Source organism: Sander lucioperca, chromosome 23 (genome assembly GCF_008315115.2).
Source record: "Sander lucioperca isolate FBNREF2018 chromosome 23, SLUC_FBN_1.2, whole genome shotgun sequence".
Classification (NCBI taxonomy): Eukaryota; Metazoa; Chordata; class Actinopteri; order Perciformes; family Percidae; genus Sander; species Sander lucioperca.
In genome coordinates this window covers 1,194,151-1,214,986 of record NC_050195.1, presented here as the reverse complement: position 1 = coordinate 1,214,986, position 20,836 = coordinate 1,194,151, and the positions used below count along the sequence as shown (strand labels likewise).

General features: G+C 40.0%; 2 protein-coding genes across 3 annotated transcripts in view; both read right to left on the bottom strand.

Moving 5' to 3' along the window:
* nck1b (NCK adaptor protein 1b) overlaps positions 1-5,088 on the bottom strand; it is a 29,699-nt gene extending 24,611 nt beyond the window's left edge. The window contains exon 1 of one of the 2 annotated variants that reach the window (XM_031323458.2): positions 4,835-5,088. The gene's annotated coding sequence lies outside the window, so the exon portion shown is untranslated. The remainder of the gene's footprint in view (positions 1-4,834) is intronic. The other variant, XM_031323459.2, reaches the window with a different exon arrangement.
* A 2,638-nt stretch (positions 5,089-7,726) lies between these two features.
* Positions 7,727-11,221, bottom strand: slc35g2b (solute carrier family 35 member G2b). Its single transcript, XM_031323466.2, has 2 exons — positions 10,711-11,221; positions 7,727-9,495 (listed from the first exon to the last, which is right to left on the bottom strand). Exon 2 carries the CDS (start codon positions 9,466-9,468, stop codon positions 8,218-8,220), a length of 1,251 nt encoding a protein of 416 aa, XP_031179326.1. The 5' UTR covers positions 9,469-9,495; positions 10,711-11,221; the 3' UTR covers positions 7,727-8,217.
* Between the last annotated feature and the right edge of the window lie 9,615 nt (positions 11,222-20,836).

Below are 20,836 nucleotides of genomic sequence, written 5' to 3'. Positions count from 1 at the left end.
AAAATAGACTGGGGCTCATGTCCTTTGAGAATTGCCAGAGATTTACTCTCATAGCAACAACCAACACCAAAGGTTTCAAGCTTTCTTTTTGGCCGACTTCACATCCAAAGGCTTGCTCTATGCTCAAAGCAAATCTGTGAGAAGCTTACACAAATGCCACTGTTTGAAATATGTTGCTTAGCAATTTAGCCACAAAATGAAAAGTCAAAATCTAGCTCGGCCACTTTGACATATGTAATGCACTTTAATCACAGATTGTTCCTTATTCAAATCCATGGTATCAATCTTTTATCAAACACGCGTATCGTGATAGAGTGGGCACCCATTCATAACAGATTATATTCATTACTAAATTTGACAACCATAAAAACTGATCATAGTAGATAAGGCAGATAAACAAGCATAGCAAAGTGTTTCCATTTCCCCATTTTCACTTCCCAGTTCATTGCGACTGAATATTCTCCACTTCACAAGGCATGAGTCTGGATGCCACTGTCTAGCCCACAGAGAGATGGCATTGGTAAACTGACATGCCGTTTCTGTGGCTGAAAAACAGGATGAGATGTCCTTTTTTGTGTCCTTTATTTTGGAATGGTGAGACCAACTGAACATAAAAGGGGATGAGACAAATGTGGTGGCTTCACAGAGTCTCTTATAGGAGTGCTGGCTGAAAAAAATGTTTTTACTCAAGATCTTCACAAGACAGTAAATCAGGGATCTATATTAGCCCTGAAAAGCCTGCTCAAAGCACCCCTATCATACACCACAAAGAAATTACATAACCAAAGTGCTTTTAGGAAACATGCTGTAGAACAGGCTAAATTTAGAAATAAGACCACTGCATTAGTATTTGCAGAAATAAGCCAGACTGGCACATTAATTATTACCTTTCAGTATTTACACTAAATGAGTTCAATGTACTCTACAACTGGCCTTAGCAGCAGCCTACCAGCACGAAAACACTTAGCCTACATCCTTTTTGTAAGCAAATCCTCACACCAGAACATAATACCTCTATGTAAGAAAGGATCTATTTCCTCATACCTCACCTAGCAGAGCCTACACATCCGTGTCCACACCCTGCTAGATGCTGGAGTTGCCAGTTGTTGTTCTGGGTGGCCCGTTTGTTTATTATAGCTACCAGGTCCAATGATGGCCACATCCAAGCAATCTGGGTCCAAGGCAACAGAAAAATAAACCTTCAGGTTACCTCACTGACTCTGAGAGCTCCAGGGGATTTCCTAATGACTAATCCAAGTTTACAAAGCAGGAGGATTCCTAACATCATGTACTACAGTACAATCTTTTCATGGTTTGGTATTGTGTGGTGTCAGGCTACTTAAAACATCTAGTAGCATTAAGGAGTCAGTAAAAGAGACTATCTGGCCACCCAATGTACTGTAGCTGGATAGCTCACTGCAACGGCAGCCTCCTGGAAAAAGCTATTGTTGCAGTCAAAATAGCAGATCATTTGTAAACCACAAGATATTAATCCCAGGCAGCCTGTGTCAAAAAAGATGAAATGGATACACTGGCTTCCTCTTAGACATCATACATCCTGGCAAATATGAGCCCTAGGGTGCTGTCACAATAGGACTAAACAAGACACTTGGGACACAAGTCTGGGAGGGCCACGTGTTGGAACTTGTGTGAGAGCATCTTGAGAGCGGGAGGCATTCCAGATTGGATGGTGATGCCACAAAAAACCTGGGGTCTGACTCTGCACAAATCAAAAAGACGTTTGATAGGAGAGACATTTTCCACAGACAACGATCTTCACCTCTGTGCTGCCTGACTGAGAAACAGCCTACCGCATTTTAGACACAGGAGGACTGTGCTTGATGAAACTGGGAGTTCTTTTTAAATGATTGTCATATCACTTAAAGCCCCGATTCGTACACCCAAAAAAAGACAAGAATGCATTTTAATAACCCATCCAAAAGATCGAATTCCGAGGACACAGGAATTTGCTTTCTACAAGCAAAAACTTGTGCCACCAAAGTAATTTGAAAGACACCGTCATCACATAAAACAATTATATAGTATTTTATTAATCAATTCAATATTGATTTTGAAATCCACAGCTAGTTCTGTAGTGATAGATGGGTAACATCTTAAACCAGGCAAATGTGTCGGGATTAAGCCCGATTTTAGCCCAAATTCACATAAAATATCTAGGAGGTGGCCAGACTAAACATAGCTTCAGTGTATCACAGTGAAAATGCAGCTGTGCCTTACAAGTATACTTTCATCAAGAAAGAAATTTACACTTCTAACACATTTTGACATCATTGTTTTTTTTAGTCATGGATACACAACTAATTCTGTCATTACCACGACAGCAACAGTTGCAAGTACACACATCCTCATTTTTACACTGCCAAACCCACTGAAAGAAAACCAAGAACCATAATGAACTAATGGAGAAAACACCACTGAAACTGCACACTTCTTTCCTCCTACATGAGGAAGTCAAGTCACTTACTCCAAATGAGAAATGATAGCAAATATTTTAACCGCACACAGCCTAGACCATAAGACTGTACAGAAGTGAGGTAAAATGTCATCACACCAAATAGCAATAACTGCAGTGCTTGATGACTTTGCTTTTGAATGCATTAACAGCTGAACAGAGCTTTTTTTATGTTCTCAAGTCTACTACTGATAAAAAAAGTGCACTTGTCATTCATTATGCTCCTGACAAAAGGCTAAGTTCCTTTTTTTAGAAGGTGACCTTGGTTAACACATAGAAAGTACTTTTGTTATTGACTGTTCAAACATGCCTATATGCATGAGCAGTCAAAGCAAAACCCGCCAGACAGAAAAAGACGAATCTTCATCGACAAAATCACGAAAGAAAATGAGGAAGTGGAAGAGAGCATATGCAATAACTGAAATTAGGGAGATTTCAAGAGAAAAGAGACACAATAATAATAAAAATTACCCCCATTTCTCAACTGCAATAGAAACCAAAAGCAACTTAATACATTAGAATCCTGGGCTCGTCATTTGACCAGAGGAATTTTCAGCCACATTAGATTTTTTTTGGCTATCACTAAAATGCACAGTTGGTATTTTTCCCTAGGCTGTGAGGACAGATTTGGCTGCTTGAGGCCACTGGTAGCACAAAGCAGACACTAAGAAATAAGCAAGGGCAGAAGAAAAAAGCTCATCACTGCATATCCATAATAATATACTGTCATAACATTCAAACAAAGGTGTTATTAGAGGGTATCTGAGTCAACAGGAGCTATAAATAGGACACCGATAAAGTATATAGGGCTACATCACTGAAATATATCAACATGCATAGCTGAATAGTCTTTACTTTAGTTCAGGGGGAGTTCTCGATCCTAAACTTGAGCTCATGACCTGGCAGCTGATGGGTGCAAATGTTCTCTATGGGTCTCCTATTAGCCATTTTCACATCTTACAACTTGGCCTCAACGGTCAAAAATTTTTTGACCGATTATGTATAATATCAGCCTTTAAGCAAATCATGCTGGTAAGCAGGTCTCCACCATCTTTCTGCCTGCAAACTGTGCCTTATCCTCCCTCTGACTCCCATTGAGAACAGAGCTACAGCAGACCAAATGTCTCTCTCCCCCTCTCACCTCCCTGAAACCTTAATGAGAGACTGTGAAGAGGTCTGTCAGTGTGACAATAATTACAGAAACTATACTATTCGGCAGCTGCAAAAGACCCCTTTGGTGTTTGGAAAGACATACATGCTACTCCCTTAAAATTATTCACATCAAACTAACCACATATCTCCACATTAATATCTGTGCGACAAAACACTCAAGCCATATTAATCTGCTGATTGTTTCACAGTACTGTTGAACAAGTTTTGTAACAGGCCACACAAACATAAGCCACAAGAGCTTGCCAACAATTATACAGCCTTATCGCCCATTGTGCTACTAAAGCATGACATTTAGTCTGGCTTTGGTTGTGTAAGGTAGAAACACTGTTAGGCGATAAACAGAGGGAGCCATTATCTCAAATTTAGCCCCAAAACAGAAATGGTTTCCAAACAGTACATTTGCCTAACAGTACCTATTACTGGTCTCCCTAGGTAGGGAAGTTATCAGAAATGAAGTATGCAGTTGTTAGTTTGTCTTTGAATTAGTATGCAAAAAATGAAAGACTGACTACAGTAACCATTTATGTTTGTACAATTACAGCCAACACAAGTTACAGGGAAGCATAAGTTAATGTTAGGGAATGCCTCTATCGTGACCATGACCAAGCTGGTGTCCAATCACAGCACAACAAATTCAACGTCAGCATTAGTTAACGTTATAGAAAAATGTAAGCAATGAGACATAGTGAAGTGCAGTCAATTAGAAGATGCAGTTTGCATTGTAAAACGTTTACTGTGGCTACCGCTGAGGCGTCCTCTCCCTTTTCAATCTCGAAAAGAAAAGCGTTAACGTGGTGCACTGCACGACATGAAGTGTAGCCGCATTCAGAGGTTGTACAGCAGTTATATCTGAGCTTTTATCTTATGACTTAAGCTTGACAGCATATCACGCTATCTAACTTGGCTAACGTTAACCTGGCTAATAAAATTCACCAAAATGCTTTTAATGGTTACAAATATATCGGTTACAGCCAACGGCTAGTCAGCTGGGTAACCGTATGCTGGCCATGTTGGCAAGGCGACAGAATGGTTTTGTCTAGGTTAACAGTTAACGACGTGACTTATAACGTCACTCGATGAATTCAAGGATAGCAGAAGCTAGCCTGTAGCTCTCGTGAGAAACGTTAGTGCGGTAGCCTGCAGATAGCTTCACCCTCAGTGGCAGCTCAGATTCCTACCGTGTCTTACCTGATTGCTGATGACCACCTCTTCTTATCTCCTTTAAGAAATATTCAATGTCTAGAAGCGTCACACAAATGGTATCCAGATTCCTCGCTACCTAGCAGCCAGTTATTTTTCCACTCCAACAAGCTAGCCTAGCCGATGAGAGTGAGACGCTGTGCCCCGTTGGAATAGCATTTCTATATCAAAGCATGTCATTGCTCAGAAGCACAGCTAGGCTAGAGTAGCTAGCAGCAGCCTCACAAGCTGTTCAGATTCCAGGTTCCTCCCACTCGCATCCAATTGGCTGCAGAGGAGTCGACTCTATATTAATTGGACCTCGGCGCTGTCAGTCAATCACACTGCAGCTGCTGATGTTTTAAGCATCCATCATGATTTTCGCCTCATGAGGCTAAAAGTCAACATAATCACTACTATAAAAAAAGAAAACTGTATATGAATAAAAAGATATATATATATATATATATATATATCCTATTATTTTACACTTATGTACTTATTATTTGGCTTAGAATCAGCTGTCCAAAAGAAAATATGTAGGGTGAATTGGAAAGTGGGACACTTCCAAATGTGGGACACCTAAGGTCTAGTGTTTGTAGGTCCCCCATATACACATGAATGCCAGTGAAACTATTGGTTAGCCAAAGCTGTGGTGTCATGTAATCAAAATCACATGACCTCTGAACCAGTCATATATGAGGATGCAATCATCAAACACAAAGTATAAATTAGTGTGTGTGTGTGTGTGTGTGTGTGTGTGTGTGTGTGTGTGTGTGTGTGTGTGTGTGTGTGTGTGTGTGTGTGTGTGTGTGTGTGAAGTGAGTAGATGTCTTAAAAGGAAAAAATAAAATAGCACTGAATTTTAAAACTCAGTAGAAAACCAATAAAGCCATTCCACTACTCTCTTGCACAGGATGAAAGGCAATGGCCACTTTCACCAAGATAACTCAAGTACCATGTGTTATGATTATTATCCATGTTTCATCCGTCCATAACCAAGAGAGTTACTAACTTTTTTTTACTATGTTACATGAATCAAGGTGATTTTATCACCTTTTTTGTTTACCTTTTATCATAGACCTTTCATGTGTCCCAGATTAGGGACACAACTGTCCCACATTAGGAAGCTGCAGATATTTTCAGACAACTTGTGCTAAGAGCACTAATATGTCTATGATTTTGTGATCTGCATTTTCTCTTTTGCTTTGATTAGCACACATCCTGGGGGTTTTAAAATGGAATTGGGTGTGGATGTAATGTATATGTCACAATATGTATGAAATGCAAAAGATTTCCCACTTTACACAATTCACCCTACTGAAGGCCTATAAAGCACTGAGTTGGGCTTAGGTCTCAACCTGTATAATAATGAAGTGAACTGCACCTTATTTTCCTAATTTACTAAATGGTGTCTGCAGCTGGCAATATGTTGTATGTACAGTACTTTAAGTATGGCCTTATATGATGAATAGATATAGATGAAATTGTGTAAGCCCAGTGTGTTGATCCTTTCTTAAAAAATGCTCAGTCATTTGTGCAGCACAAATACAGACACTCACACACATATATACAATAACTCATCATCAAATTCCATTCAGGCCCCTCCTGGGAAATGATACTTCTAATAAACATGTCTGTGGTGAAAAGGGTTGCAGAGTAATTTGGAAGGTTGTGCAGCTCGCTGCAGGATGCAATCTGTTTCCTGCTCAAACAGATGGGCCTCCTCTGCATGTATTCTGCTTTCTGCACCCAAATCCCATCTCAAAACAAGGGTATGATACAACACATATAATGTATCTTTATCTCAGTTTATTCACCTTTTTTAGTTTGAAAAATAAACTTAAGCTATTGAACGTAGTGTTTTTAAAGAAAACGTGACTGACAAAGTGTGTTTTCAAAGTGAAAACAATTTTACATTATGATGTGTTTATGATGGTGGTTGTAAGTTAATTGTACTTGTAGTTTACTCACCATTGTATTGACTGTAGCATTACTGATAGTAGATTGTCATCACAGATAATGATTTGATTTCAGCAACACTGCACTGCTATTTGTGTGGTTGTAACCACAAGGCTAAAATGTACAGCACTTTATCAGATCATACATAGAACTCTGCTTCTGCTCACTAAATAAAAAGGGTTTGGACGAAGTGTGCCATGTTAAGTGTTTAAATTGTTTTGATGCGATAACTGTCCCTGGCTAAGTTTGATTAACCACTGGATACAGCACTACCACCTTCATGATTTACTGTAATAAACCATTACTTCAACTCTAACTGAGTAATGGAGCATGGATTGTGAATGCCACCTGCTGGGCTCTAAGTGAAACATCCACATTGTGCCAGTTCTGAACCGCAACATGTCCTCTTTCATCCGCTCTGCATCATCATTATGTTTTTGTGTCATTTCATCACTGTTGCTTTGCCTCTGGGCAATCACAGAGACTGACTGCCTTGGCTTGGTTCTCCACACAGAGAGAGGAAACAGCGCTGGTGAGCCACTGGATTTTGCACTACAGAAAAAAGCAGATGGTCTCATGTTGTTAAAGGGGACTTTAATTCAATGCAGTGCACGTGCCTCTGGGCATTAGTTTGATATGCGTCTGAAAGTAAACAGAAGCAGCGTCCAGGGATGAAATCATCACTAGTGTTAAATATCAAGCGGCTGCTGGGGCCAGGTCATAGGTGAGGAAGTAAGAAGAGGTATTAGTTTGTGCACAAACCATTGCTGGGAGAAAATAGTATATGGAATAATACAGATTGCTTGTTTTCCTGTGCACAAAAGGTTTGCTCTCCCATATCCATCCCTGTGCTGTTTCCTCTATAATGACATTTTATTTGAAGAACTTACACCGTCTTGGCGAGCAACAGATTGCTGCTAAGAAAAGCAATACCAGTTATTTTATGAAACATGGGTGGTATTTATTTTGATTCTTTAATTCCTTGTTTGTAGTATGAATGATTTCTGGGCTGACATTTACACAGTGTGACATCTGTGGCAGTGTGACAACAGAGGGATACACCACACCTTGTTGTTGATGTTATTATTGTTGTAAAAGGTGCATTTCATTAAAATGATCATCTTACACTGCCACTCACAATACCAGATTAAATATGTTTGCAAATGTTGGAGCAAAAATAAATCACAAAAATGAAATTTTTTTTTGCCGACATTTTGGTCTTCGACACAATTAGACATTAAAGCAGTACTATCAGAGGGACATAGTCACCATACTACATTTGTCTTTTATTTAACACACAAATATTAAGACATTAGTTACACAACTGGCACTCTTCCAACAATACAACAATACAAAATCATCAGATTAAGATTCAGACATTCTTTAACAACCAAGCAACACTGTAAACAAATAGACTGACATATCAAAACTCATTTGATGGGCGAGTCTAGGATCTCTTGATAATCCTGCCGCATGGCCCTGCTCACCCTGTACAGCTTGACTCCTGTCAGGGTGAACACACTGATCATGATGACCAGGCCTCCGATGACGTCATAGACAGACGGGATCATCCTCAGAACAATGAGCTGGAGCAACATGGCAACCACGATCTCTAGATGCTGCACTGTACTGACTAAGGCTGGATGAAACTTGTTTAGAGCATAGTAGACTCCGAGGAACGCCACGGTGGAGCAGATACAGATCCCAATTAAATAGCCCCAGGTCTCCCCATCCAGAGGAATGATGGGCTCCTGCATGATAAACATGGTGGAGGCACCCCACACCGTGCCCGTCCAGCCGAAGGTAAAGAGTGCCGCCCACATGCTGACGCGCTCCTTAATGGCTCTGTAGACAATCATGGAGAGGGCAGCGGTCAAGCCGGCCATGACTGTCATTGTGTAGCCAAAGGCCTCCTTCCAAAACCCCAGGCGGGACTTCTCCTCGTCTGCGACATTTGGCACCATGACTAGGCACAGACCGAACACGCTTCCCACCACTGTGACCACATCTGTGTAGCCCAGCCTCTCATCCAGAAGCAGGAAGGCCAGTATTGCACTGAAGACTGTGGTGGAGGCCCGCCACATGATGGTGCCATTACTGGGTGGTACTATAGCAAAAGAGGTGTAGGCGCAGGTGATTGAGATTACATTGCACACACCGTAGAAGAAGAGACGCAGTCGGTAGCCCTTAGGGCCAAATGGGGCCTCCTGGTAGTAGAAGACCACCAGGATGGACAGCACTTGGATCACGGAGCGGATGAAGAGCAGCTCGAGGGAGGGCACTTTAGAGCGATCGGCTGCTAAACGAGTAATCAGTGCCACACAACCATGAGCCACCGCTGCCCCAAACAACGCCATCCAGGTCACCCTGGAGGCCAACACATTCGCTTCTCCAAAGCTGGCCAGCTGGCCCCCAACCCCCTTGTCTTTTTGCACACTTGGCTGCTTAGGCTGGGTCTCCATGGTTCCAAACAAAGTCCGGCTACCTTTGCTGTCTGACACCAGTCTCTTTCCCACATTAGCTTCCGCAAAGGCGCCAAACTCCTCAAAAGAGGGTGCATCATCATACCCTTCATCGCCAGGCTGGGGAAAGTGTGTGGCATATTTCACTGTCACTGTGTTTGGGTGAATCTTAACCCGCTTTTTTGATCCGTACTGCAGCGAGGATGAAGATACATCCATGTTTCCTTATGTGTCAGATGGGGTAATCTGAAAAATTAAATAAAATTCATTGCAGGGTTATTGTGCTGAAATAACATTCAAATAAATCGTTGCCCTGCGGTCTGTTTTTATTGATCGAATCAGTCAGAACAGAGCTTTTCTGAAACAGAATCTTTTTTTGCATGATTCATAACTTCTTTTGTTTTCTTGAAACCATCCCTGACACACACATAAAATACATGTGCTGACACATTATCATACACATGCATGCACATAGTAAAACCACACAATTACTGCATGTATCACCCTTGTCTTACTTACATTCTTTACTCTGCCTATACACTTGTGTTTTGTTACTCCCATGCAAGCTCATATAAGCCAAGCAGCAAACACTGAGGCTGATGCAGTCTGATGGGGATGAAATTACATAACAGGAAACCACAGGGGGGATGATACATGAATGTGGGCCACTTATGATGTGAATGTTGCACACCATAAATTAGCAAACCCTGGAACAAGGACTGTGTGAAAGGGTTAAATGAATAGTTTGAATGGACCCTTTTTATGATTCCTTTGAACAGCAAAGGGATTTGGCTTAAGGATGATGTTACCAAATGTAATAAAATCAACACAATAGGCTATATTTAAAAAAGAAAAGCTTAATATATTAGGAACTAATTTCCACTAAATCTTTTCAAGATGTTATTATTACTACATTCATTCTGTCAATCCCTTAAGACAGCATGAATCAACACCACAAGGGGGCAGATAGATACTCTTATTGCCTTCTTTCCTCATAAATGCGATTGCTCCTCCTTTTTAAAATATGCATGGCCTATGACTTGATCCTTAATAGTACACGGTGGTGATATATACTGCTAGTTCTAGGGATATTACTTAAAAATAAAGATTGGAGATGTTTGAGTCTGAAAAGAAACCTCAAAGCAACGCTGTGAGCACTTATAGCCAATTTAACGATGGCTTAATATCTTTAGCTGACAAAAATATTATTTTCAGAAATTCGAGACAGAAAACTCCATACAAAAATCATAATTCCTCCTTTAGATAACAATTTAGGTCGGTTGATGCAAGATCTTGTCATGTGAATTATTAAAGTCTAGTTCTATTTAGGTTAAAACTGACAAAGAGCGTCTTTCTGTAAAATCTTTATCAATGGACATTTTTAAGGACGATCTTATGAGGCGTTTGCTTTGGAGTAGGCTATTAACCGCATGCAGCAAGTGAAACATAACATCGTCTTACCCTTTTTCCTTTGAGTAGTTCCTATTGATGCATAAACCCGGGTTTGTATCATAAATGAAGACCTCGTCTGGTTTCTTGATCCTTACATTTGGTCAACTGCCATTTCCCCATCTTCCCCTTCGAGTGGAGCGCCTCTTGAAGATGCGTGCTGCTTATTTGTTCCCCACGCTGTCGATGGACGCTGCTTCTGCTGCTGCTGCTGCTGCTGCTGAAACTGCTGTTGCTGAGGGCGATGATGATGATGGTAGTGATGATGATGATGATGATAAAGAAGAAGCTGAAGCGGCCGGCCGGGGAGGAAAGTCGGGAGAGAGAAGCAACTGTCACAGCCAGTGGTTTCTCCTCCTCATCCTCCTCCTCCACCTAGACCCGCTCATTCGTCATCTCTCAGGAGGGAAAAGGGATGTGCGTCGGTTGGTCAGTCATCATCATCATGTTCATAAGATTAAACCCCATCCACTTTAAGAGGAACATTTAATTTGTCTATTTGAAGTAATTATACTGTGATGAAGGAAGTAAAAGCCTTTGTCTCCCATATTCTACATGCATCAGCTTAATTGCTCATGACATAGCCTGTAATGATCGTGTTTTAAGGGTGGGGTTTACCCCCTGCTACATTGCTGATTTTCTAGTCTTATTTGCAAAATCTTTGTGTGGGCCACATATTATACTGGATTAACGGCTAGTTTTTTTTAATTTTTTTATTTGGTGTTGCAGCTTGAAGTGATTGGGATTCCTATAATCCTCTCTAGGGACCCTCTCATTTGCTCCAGATAGAGTCTCATGAGAACGGTGGTCCTCCCTTCTGTGCAATGTTCATTTCACTACTTGTTCCTAACAGCCAGCATCAATAAATGTCTGTCTTTAGGAGGATCAATTGAACTATCACTGTCTAAATACAATGATCGATTTTGCAAAGAGGAAGCAAAATAAATACCGATGTAAAAGAAGCCCAATGTAAAGCGGCGGTGGCATATGCTGACTGCAGGTAGATGAAAGGCAGGCAAAAATGTATAGTCACTCCAAGATGGGGGGAAGTTGAAAGCAATAACATTAGATTGTTGAGTTTACCCCCTTAGGCAATGCAACAGGAACCTCCACTAGTAATTTAGATCATACTGCCACTAGCTGCCACCGCCTCTGTAACATTGACTGTGATTTTAATAGGCGCAGAGCAAGGAGGAAGGTGATTTGTGATGTTGTGGCAATTACTTCTGTGTCAACATTAACATTAAGTTATTTACAGTGAATAAATCAGACAGCAGGGAATGTGAACTTTAAGGGACATAATTGACCTGTTATGGGTGCAATAATTGTAGTAGTAGCCTATATATTTAATGTATAGTATTATGGACCTTTTGTGTCCTGAATAAAGTTATTATTATTATTATTATAAGATTTTTTTTAATCTCATGAACAAATAATAGTAAGCAAGTCAACTTTGCAGAAGATAAAGAGATAAAAGGTTTTTAGTTTACGCAAAATAATACACTTTGCAACATTATTATATAGTTAAAGTGAATGCTTAGAATCATTTAATGGAGAATTGATATTTTAGAATTATTGGCATATTTATGTGTCAGAATAATTAAAAAATTATGAATTATTCATATGAGTGAATAATTAAAAGCTATACATCCATGTTTACATTCTTACAAAATGTGTTGCTGTGACTGAGATGTTGTAGATTGAGTCCAAATCTGCATTAATGGAATAGTTTTACATTTTGGGAAATACTCTTATTTGCTTTCTTGCTGAAAGTTACATGGGAAGGTTGACACCCCTTTCATGTCTGTCCATTAAATATGACGCTAAAGCCAGGAGACAGTTATCTTAGCTTAGCATAAAGACTGGGAGCTCGGGGAAACAGCTAGGGGGTTAAAAGTCCGCCTGTGCCAGCACATCGAAAGCTCACTAATAACTATAAAACATTATATCTCATTAGGCAAGCATCCAGTCTTTAAGCTAAGCTAACCTTCATAACTAATGCACAGATATGACATTAGATTACATGTCAGTTAGCCAACACTTTTATCCAAAGTGGCTTACAATTGCTACATATGTCAGAGGTTGTACGCTTCTGGAGCAACTAGGGGTTAAGTGCCTTGCTCAGGGACACATTGGTCGATGTATCGCAGTGGAAATTGAACCCAGATCTCCCACACCAAAGGAATGTGTCACATCCACTGCGCCATCACCACCCCTGTATGTATGAGGGTGGTATTTTTCTTCACATTTAACTCTTGTCACAAAGACATATTTTCCAAAATGTCAAACTATTTCTTTAAAATATTTTTATTGATGTATTGGTTGTGAGCTTTTGTAGTCCTTTCTGTAATACTTTGTGGTTATATGTTTTTCTACGAGAACTAATAAGGATACACTTCGATTTCCCACCACAACACATGACTTTCACAATGACTACTTTGGTTGTGTATGAAGCTGTACCTGCTTAAGCATCCAGTGCCCTGTACTACAGGATTAAGTCGAGGGAGGAAAAAAAAACCACCATCAACTCTAAACTGCCTCACACAGCTCATTGAACCACAATGAAACTGGGAAGCAATTGCGCCGTGTCCTTTTATTTTGCCATCCAGTGTGCATAATCACGACATAAGAATTTAATGGATCGTTTTTATGATTTACTTAATTTACTTAAAATTCAGTCTGAAGAGAAGTTCAAATGCTGGAGATCTTTCTTACCTCACTTAATGGGGGAATTCATCTGCTCTATTAAATATTTCTGAGGAGATATTAGCATGTTAAGCTTCCTTAATCCACTCAGTTTTAGCAGAGGCTCCACTTGTAGATGCTTACCTTAAAATAAAGGTATATTGTTAGTAGTGTACACTATATTATATAGGTATACCCTAGGGTGTAATTTCCACTGGGGACAGGGGTGACAAGTCCCTCCCATTACTCAAAATCCAGTTTGTGTCCCTCCCTACTTTGGTTTGATATTATACGTCTCGGTGATTGGCCTGCTATTTTGAGCAATAAAGAAAGTAAGACATCCTTTTCTTATGTGTAGTTTAGTACCATTCTTTCAGTTGTTTCCTGGATTTTTTATCACCATAGTCCCAAAAACCTATGTAGAAATGCAGGAAATGGGATTCAAATTGAAATCATTTATTTGGCAGAGGACTGGCCAGACCCCCTGTTTTGTGTCCCCCTCACTTCTCAAACCCAAGTTACACCCCTGGGTATACCTCATATTGCCCGAGCTTGTCAACTTAATGTGTGGACAAGGACACTTTAAAACAGATGTGAGCACATAATGATGACTAATTACTGGCGATAGCAGGTTGTGTTTGTTATTATTATGCCCTGCAGTGCAGAAAGTTTCAGTGCAACTTCTTTGCATCACAACAGATTTCAAGACGGTGAAACTCCAACTTACATTACTGTTAATTATGTTGCATGCACAGGAACAACACTCCTCTTGCACTACATGATCGAGTGGAAAAGTCTTGTAAGTCATGTGCAAAAAGTCACTTCTTCACACTTCATGAGGTTGTGCCCTGATTAGTACTTTGTATAAAGCGATACCAAGATTTACATTTTTTTTCACAGACACTTCTACTGTGGACGTTTTGCTAGGTTGACATTTTATGCATTTTCATTTCTGTAAGCTGTTTTCTTATTTTCACATATTTTATAAATCTTTGCAGCCTAGTTACTCAAAGGAGCTACAATTCCTTACCTGTCACTGCAAACATCACCTCATACTTCTCGTACTCCTTTCTTCAATTTCTTTCAATGAGTTTTGTTCTACTGAAAATGGAATTTTGTAGTATTATTATTGGCTTTTTGGTGAGCATATTGGAGAAAATATAGGAGCCTTAGTATGCTTTGTATTGATCACCTGTGTTTTTTTTGCCCTGTCCTGTCCTCTTTAATGATGAACATGTGGATCATTTATCTTCCGTCTGGGGCTTAGGCCATCTGTCATTGATTAAGCAGTTATATCTCAGTTTTATTGCCCGAAAGCAGAAAACGACACCATCGCTTCTATTGGTACATTGATTGACAGGCTTATACAGCAATTTAAGGATTTGGAGAATATAGAGAAAGTGAGAGCAGGTCTGTCACTGACATGGAGCAAATAAAGTGGAATAAATGGAAGATGGTGGCCTAAATAGGCAATTTGTGTGTGGGTGGTGAGAGAATAAATGTGGTTCTTGTTTTGTTCACCTTTAGGGTGGAGGAAACCAAGTGCCATAGTGAATGACATCTAGCATACCTGACAATTTCCTTATTAACCAACAAGAACAGTGCTAAATATCTACAAGCATGTTCTATATACACTCTGCATACAAATGAATCAAAGATCCTGCAGAGAAGCTGGAGGCTGTTAGACTTTCACTTTGTCTGCGAGAAACACACTGTTAATGTTTGCCCAGCTGCCAAGGACCAAGCCAAACTTTTTAGAACATGATGCTACCTGCAGACATTGCTCTGTAAATAGCTCGTCCCTGTAGACAAGCTACCAGTACTTTTGTTTTCTGTCTATTTGCTGAACCCCAAACCAAATATCGCCTCATTCTTCCATGAATCATATATGGGCCAACTCAGCAGTTTGTTCTAAATCGAGCCCTTTTAATTATGTATAAGCTGAGGAGGATTTCTACTTTCGTAAAGATGAGCTTCCTTTCTGGTTTTGATATATTCTCTTCCACTCTGATCAAAAAAGGAAACAAAGGAAACACTTGTTTCCCTGTATCAGTTTTCACAAGGTATAAAGAAGTATCAGGTCACACGTGTGTAATCATCAATCATGCAATATGACACATATAATAACTTTGATATCCATTTAACTTAAATATATATTAATATAACAAGAAGGGTCTACACCCATGCTACTTTGAAGGCTACACCTCAAGGCAGTGTGGGGCTTTGAGCTAAGCGCTAACATCAGCATGCTACTGTAAAATGATCACAATGACAATGCTAACGTGCTAATCTTTAGCAGGTATAATGTTTACCATGGTCACCATCTCAGTTTAGCATATTAGCATACTAACATTTGCTAATTAACACTAAACACAAGGTAGCTACAGGTGTTAAATCATGAACCATTCCATTCCAACCATGAAGACATTGCAGCCTGTCCTTGGTGGACCAACTGACTGACGCTAGCAAGGCTAAAAAATATTGTGAAGAGAAACAAACATGTATTATTTCACCATGTAAGTCTAAAATTATTTGTGAACCATGCTCACCACACTACTCAGACATCCTAAAGCATCCATTGGCTGCAGTAGAGATAGGTAACAAAAGATTAAACTTAATCCAAATAACAAGTAAAAACCTGTAAGGAATGTTGAAGAAATTGAACTGTCATCATCTTTACAAATGTTACCACAAAGTACGACTCAAAATAAACACATAAGGGGCGTGTGGGCAGCTCACCTGGCAGAGTGCGCGCCCATATGCAGAGGCTCAGTCCTCGCCGCAGCGGCTGTGGGTTCGGTTCTGACCTGCAGCCCTTTGCTGCATGTCAATCCCCCTCTCTCCCCCCTCATGTCTAACCTGTCCTATCCAATAAAGGCCTAACAATGCCACACAAAAAATCTATAATAAAAGTAAACACATAAGTGTCACTTAAACGAGAACCCAACATACACCAGAGAAAGGCAGCATGAGGAGTTATTTTACCATATGGCACATTAGTTTAAAATCTGACAGGACAATGATGAAGGAGCACCCCGTACCTCTAAGGATTATTGCTCTCAATTTTGCCAATTTAATAAACCTTGATGCAATCAAAGCACACTAAACTCAATTAAAAGATAAAAAGATGTACTTAAAAAAAAAAACAATCATCATCTGCAAATATCTGAGCAGTTATTTATCCTATACACTTACCCAAAAATACCAATCCAAACGGATTGTGGGACGCTTTTTATTAAGGAGAAAACAGTTTTCCAGACTTTTTCATCCTCTCCACACCTCTGATCAAACTTGTACCCACTATGGCAGATGATGAGTTTTTTTCATTTACTGTGATATTAAAAGCTCCTCAGAGCAGCTGATGCTGAGCATAATTGGATCCTGAAGCTCCAGCAGCTGTTAATTGTCTTTAATCCTTTTCTTTCTTTTTTTAAAACTGGTTGCCGTGAGACTTCGCTGTGAAAGCTCTTCATAACTCAATAGTCAGTAAAGCTTATAATTTCTTTCTGAGGGAATTTCGAATCAGGGCACTATTTGGGAGAATTGCGGAGTGGTCTGCCATTACTTTCAGATGTCTCACAGTGAGCTTGTGGCTGCATCGTGAGACCATGTTTGGCATGATTGAGTGTAAGCAGCAGAAGGGTCAGTTTAAAATGTGTCCCATTTGTTTCTGTGTGTAATTGGCCCAAGGAAAGTTGTGTCATTTAATGTGTGTGTTTGTTCCTATACGTTTGCATTGTGTGTTTGACCCCAAAAAAGCATCATGTGAGAAGATACAAGTGGAGAAGATTTCTTCAGTTTTCACCATAGATAGACAGTCAAGTCAAGCATATGTGTGAGTACGACAGTACTATAACTCTTTGCCCGCTCAACAGAGGTAATATTTCTCCTTTTTTATACTGGAGACCCTTATTTAGGCTGTACAAAATAAGACAACGTGTATCTAGAAAGGCTACAACATCTGAAAGAAAATGGTTACTTAAATACACTGTACTAGAAAAACAAATAACATATTCTCTATCTTAAAATAACATTACAAAGACCATCTGGAACAGAAAGATCTAGTTTTGCCTGAGGTACCTTACATCAGAGTCTATGATTAAGACATGGTCATTTCTGGATTTGATTAGCCTTTGCCTCAACCCCTTCAGACTTCTGCCACAGACCGGCCTGCATGGCCTTTTGAGGCAGCCTTTGTGTGTGCAAGTGTGTATATGTACTGATCCATAATGCATGTAACACTTCTGACTAGACGCTGCCTCTCATGAGAATGCCCTTTTCTTTGCATTTGTCCGCCCACAGCGTCACATCGCCTCTGATCCCGATTCACAAATAACTGTTCCGCTCAATTTATTAGATATGCAATTATGTAAATGTCTTATGGATCATCATGCTGCAATGGCTGCGGTTTTATTGAAAGTCCTGTCTGTTCTCTTGTATTGTTAAAAAACGACATAGATGGAGAGAGATAAAGACTGTAGACAGTGTGTAAGCTCAAGAGGTAGCTGTGGTGTGTTTACTGTCATCACTGTGCAGCAGCGACAAAAGCATGTATTAAAGTCAGGATGCATCCATCATGCTGTTGTGGAAAGCACGGAGGATGTGTCAGTCATATTATGAGGTGCAAAATGTGACTGCATAAATTGGACTCTCGCTGTGTGAGAGCGCACTGCAGGCTGTAGTTGCTGTAGAAACACAGAACAATAATAACACTGAAGTAGGTGCTGCAAGGGCTGTAGTGTGATGGGGAAAGTCAGCAACTCATACCTGCAGTTTAAAGTAGATGCAACTACATCAATAGTAGTATTGCTTATGAGGCCAAATCAAACAAAAAAATCAAACAATTTTGAGATCTAATCCCAAAGAAATTAATTATGGGACCTCATTGATGCATGTTTTCGTCTTCCATTTTTACTCCCTCTCGGAATTGCATGCAAATGATGCCAAACATAAACTGCAATGATCACCTTTCCACTACACTCTCATTTCGGTATATTTAGATATTTAAGATAATATAATATAATATAATATATGATAAGATAAGAGAGAGAGAATCCAGGTGTACATAAAACTTGATGGCGAGATGGTGAGAAATAAAAATAAACGACTTTAATAAGCACTAACATCAAAGTTGTTTGGGGTTTGGGCTGTTTTTCAGACTGTCAAAACATCAAACTTTTTATTGTATTCTGACATTTTATAGACAAAGTGTTTGCTTGATTTATCAAGACATTCATTGTTAACTTAATTGATAATAATATTCATCAGTTGCAGCACCCACAAGCATATCGCCTCTTTGACATATGATCAACTCTCCATTTTGCCCCTACTAATGTTGTTCTGTTAGAAAGTTTCACTCACATTCATTTGATTTCTTGACTTGGAAAGAAAACAACCTGTGAAATTGATGTGAATGATATGCAAATACATTTGACAAGAACATTTAACACATTAGACAGCAGCCAGTTCTTTATTCACTGACATAAAGATAAGTGGAGTGCTTTGGTGTAAGGTAAGGGATGATGAGAGGATGCTGGCCGCCTGACGTTATCCTTTAAAGGTCCCATAGCATGGAAATTTCACTTTATGAGGTTTTTTAACATTAATGAGTTCCCCCAGCCTGCCTATGGTCCCCCAGTGGCTAGAAATGGCGATAGGTGTAAACCAAACTCTGGGTATCCTGCTCTGCCTTTGAGAAAATAAAAAAGCTCAGATGGGCCAATCTGGAATCTGCTCCTTATGAGGTCATAAGGAGCAAGGTTACCTCCCCTTTCTCTGCTTTGCCCGCCCAGAGAATTTGGCCCACCCATGAGAAAGAGAGAGACATCATGGCTTGCAAACAAGCAAAGTGTCAGTTGGTCAAGGCCACACCCCCACCCTCCACCTTGCCCCCCCCCTCTCCTCCTCAATAGCATTTAAAGCTACAGACACAGAAATGGCACATACTAAGGAAAGCTCATTGTGGGACTGGCTCTAGTGGCTGTAATTCTGCACCAAGGCTGAATTTCGGGGGAAAGAGACTTCAGATACAGTATTAGGGGACCACTAAGGCCTATATAAAAGCATCCAAAAAGCAACATGTCATAGGACCTTTAACAATATATTTTTTTCTATCTCCAGATCATGTTAAATCATTTCAGAGTGAGGCCTGACATTTAGCGCATCATTGGGGGACGTAGCTATTATAGACTTTTTGCTCAGATGTCATGCATCAGTTACAAAGGTCGCAGACTTTTGAAGGATATTATTCCTGCTGTAAATGCCTGGTGGGGAGAGAAAATACAGGAGCATGACAGAGTGACACTGGAAGTTAGTTATGTTTAAATTTCCTGGGTGAAGAGGTGAATTTCCCTTTGCAGAAATGACTCTACCTCAATTTGTGCCTCCTTGCATAAAGTCTGCCATCTAACTTTGTTTGTGTTGATGCTGCTTTTGGTTTTGTGTTTTGTCAGAATTCATTTAGGGAAACTATCTTTATAGTGGGAAGTGAAACAATAGTATCACTATACTTTAATTTGTGTACAAAGGCATGAAAGAGAAAAACAGATCAATAGGATATTCTGTTTTACACCTCAGCTGTCTCACAGGAAGCCCATTGAAGCGTACACTACCACCACCACCGAGGATAAAATCAATCTCAAAACAACAGAAAATGGGAATCAGATTGACTGCCGCGCCTCAGAATAAATGTGTCCTTCTAAGGTCTTTGTGGAGTCACTGGTCTGCTACAAAACAAGCTGTCCAGTATCAGATGCATTTTTCATAATCACTACCTGAGGGGTTTCTAAATGGGCAGCAGAGAGAGACGAGGGGAAAGATGCAGGATGTTATGACATGTGATGACTCCTTTCCCACCTATCACTGCGGTAACAGCGCTGTGATACACACCAGCAATTAGAGCGGAATCTGGGGCTGCATTATCAGAGGAGCACAACCAATTATTTGACAGAGAATTAATCATCATCTGCATCATAAAACTGTTGTCTTAAGATGGAGTAGTGGGAGTGAGGAAGGTCAGTGATTTATTAGTGGGGGATTATGGATTCACTGGAGCCCTATGTCAAACAGAGACTTAAAACAAAACCCTCCTATTCATCATTGCGTGTATATTGCCACTCCATAAAATGAGAATATAGGGTTAGGGTTAGGGTTAGAAAGGCTTGGACTGCCAATGAAGCTTGTTATCAGTACTATTTAGTTTTTCCTTGCAATGTCATGATTTAAAGGATGAGTCTTGTGATATTCTAGATTTGTTACTATTGTCAACAAAAAGACTTAAACCAACAATGAATTGATCCTTTGAACAAGCACTGCCTGTGGAGCCAAAGCATTACTCTCTGTCATAGCTCCATTGTTGTCCATAAACTATTCACAAGACTACAATTCTGCAACTCTCTGAGCCTGTACTTATAGGAGCTTTGAGTGAAATGCTAACATCAGCATGCTCACAATA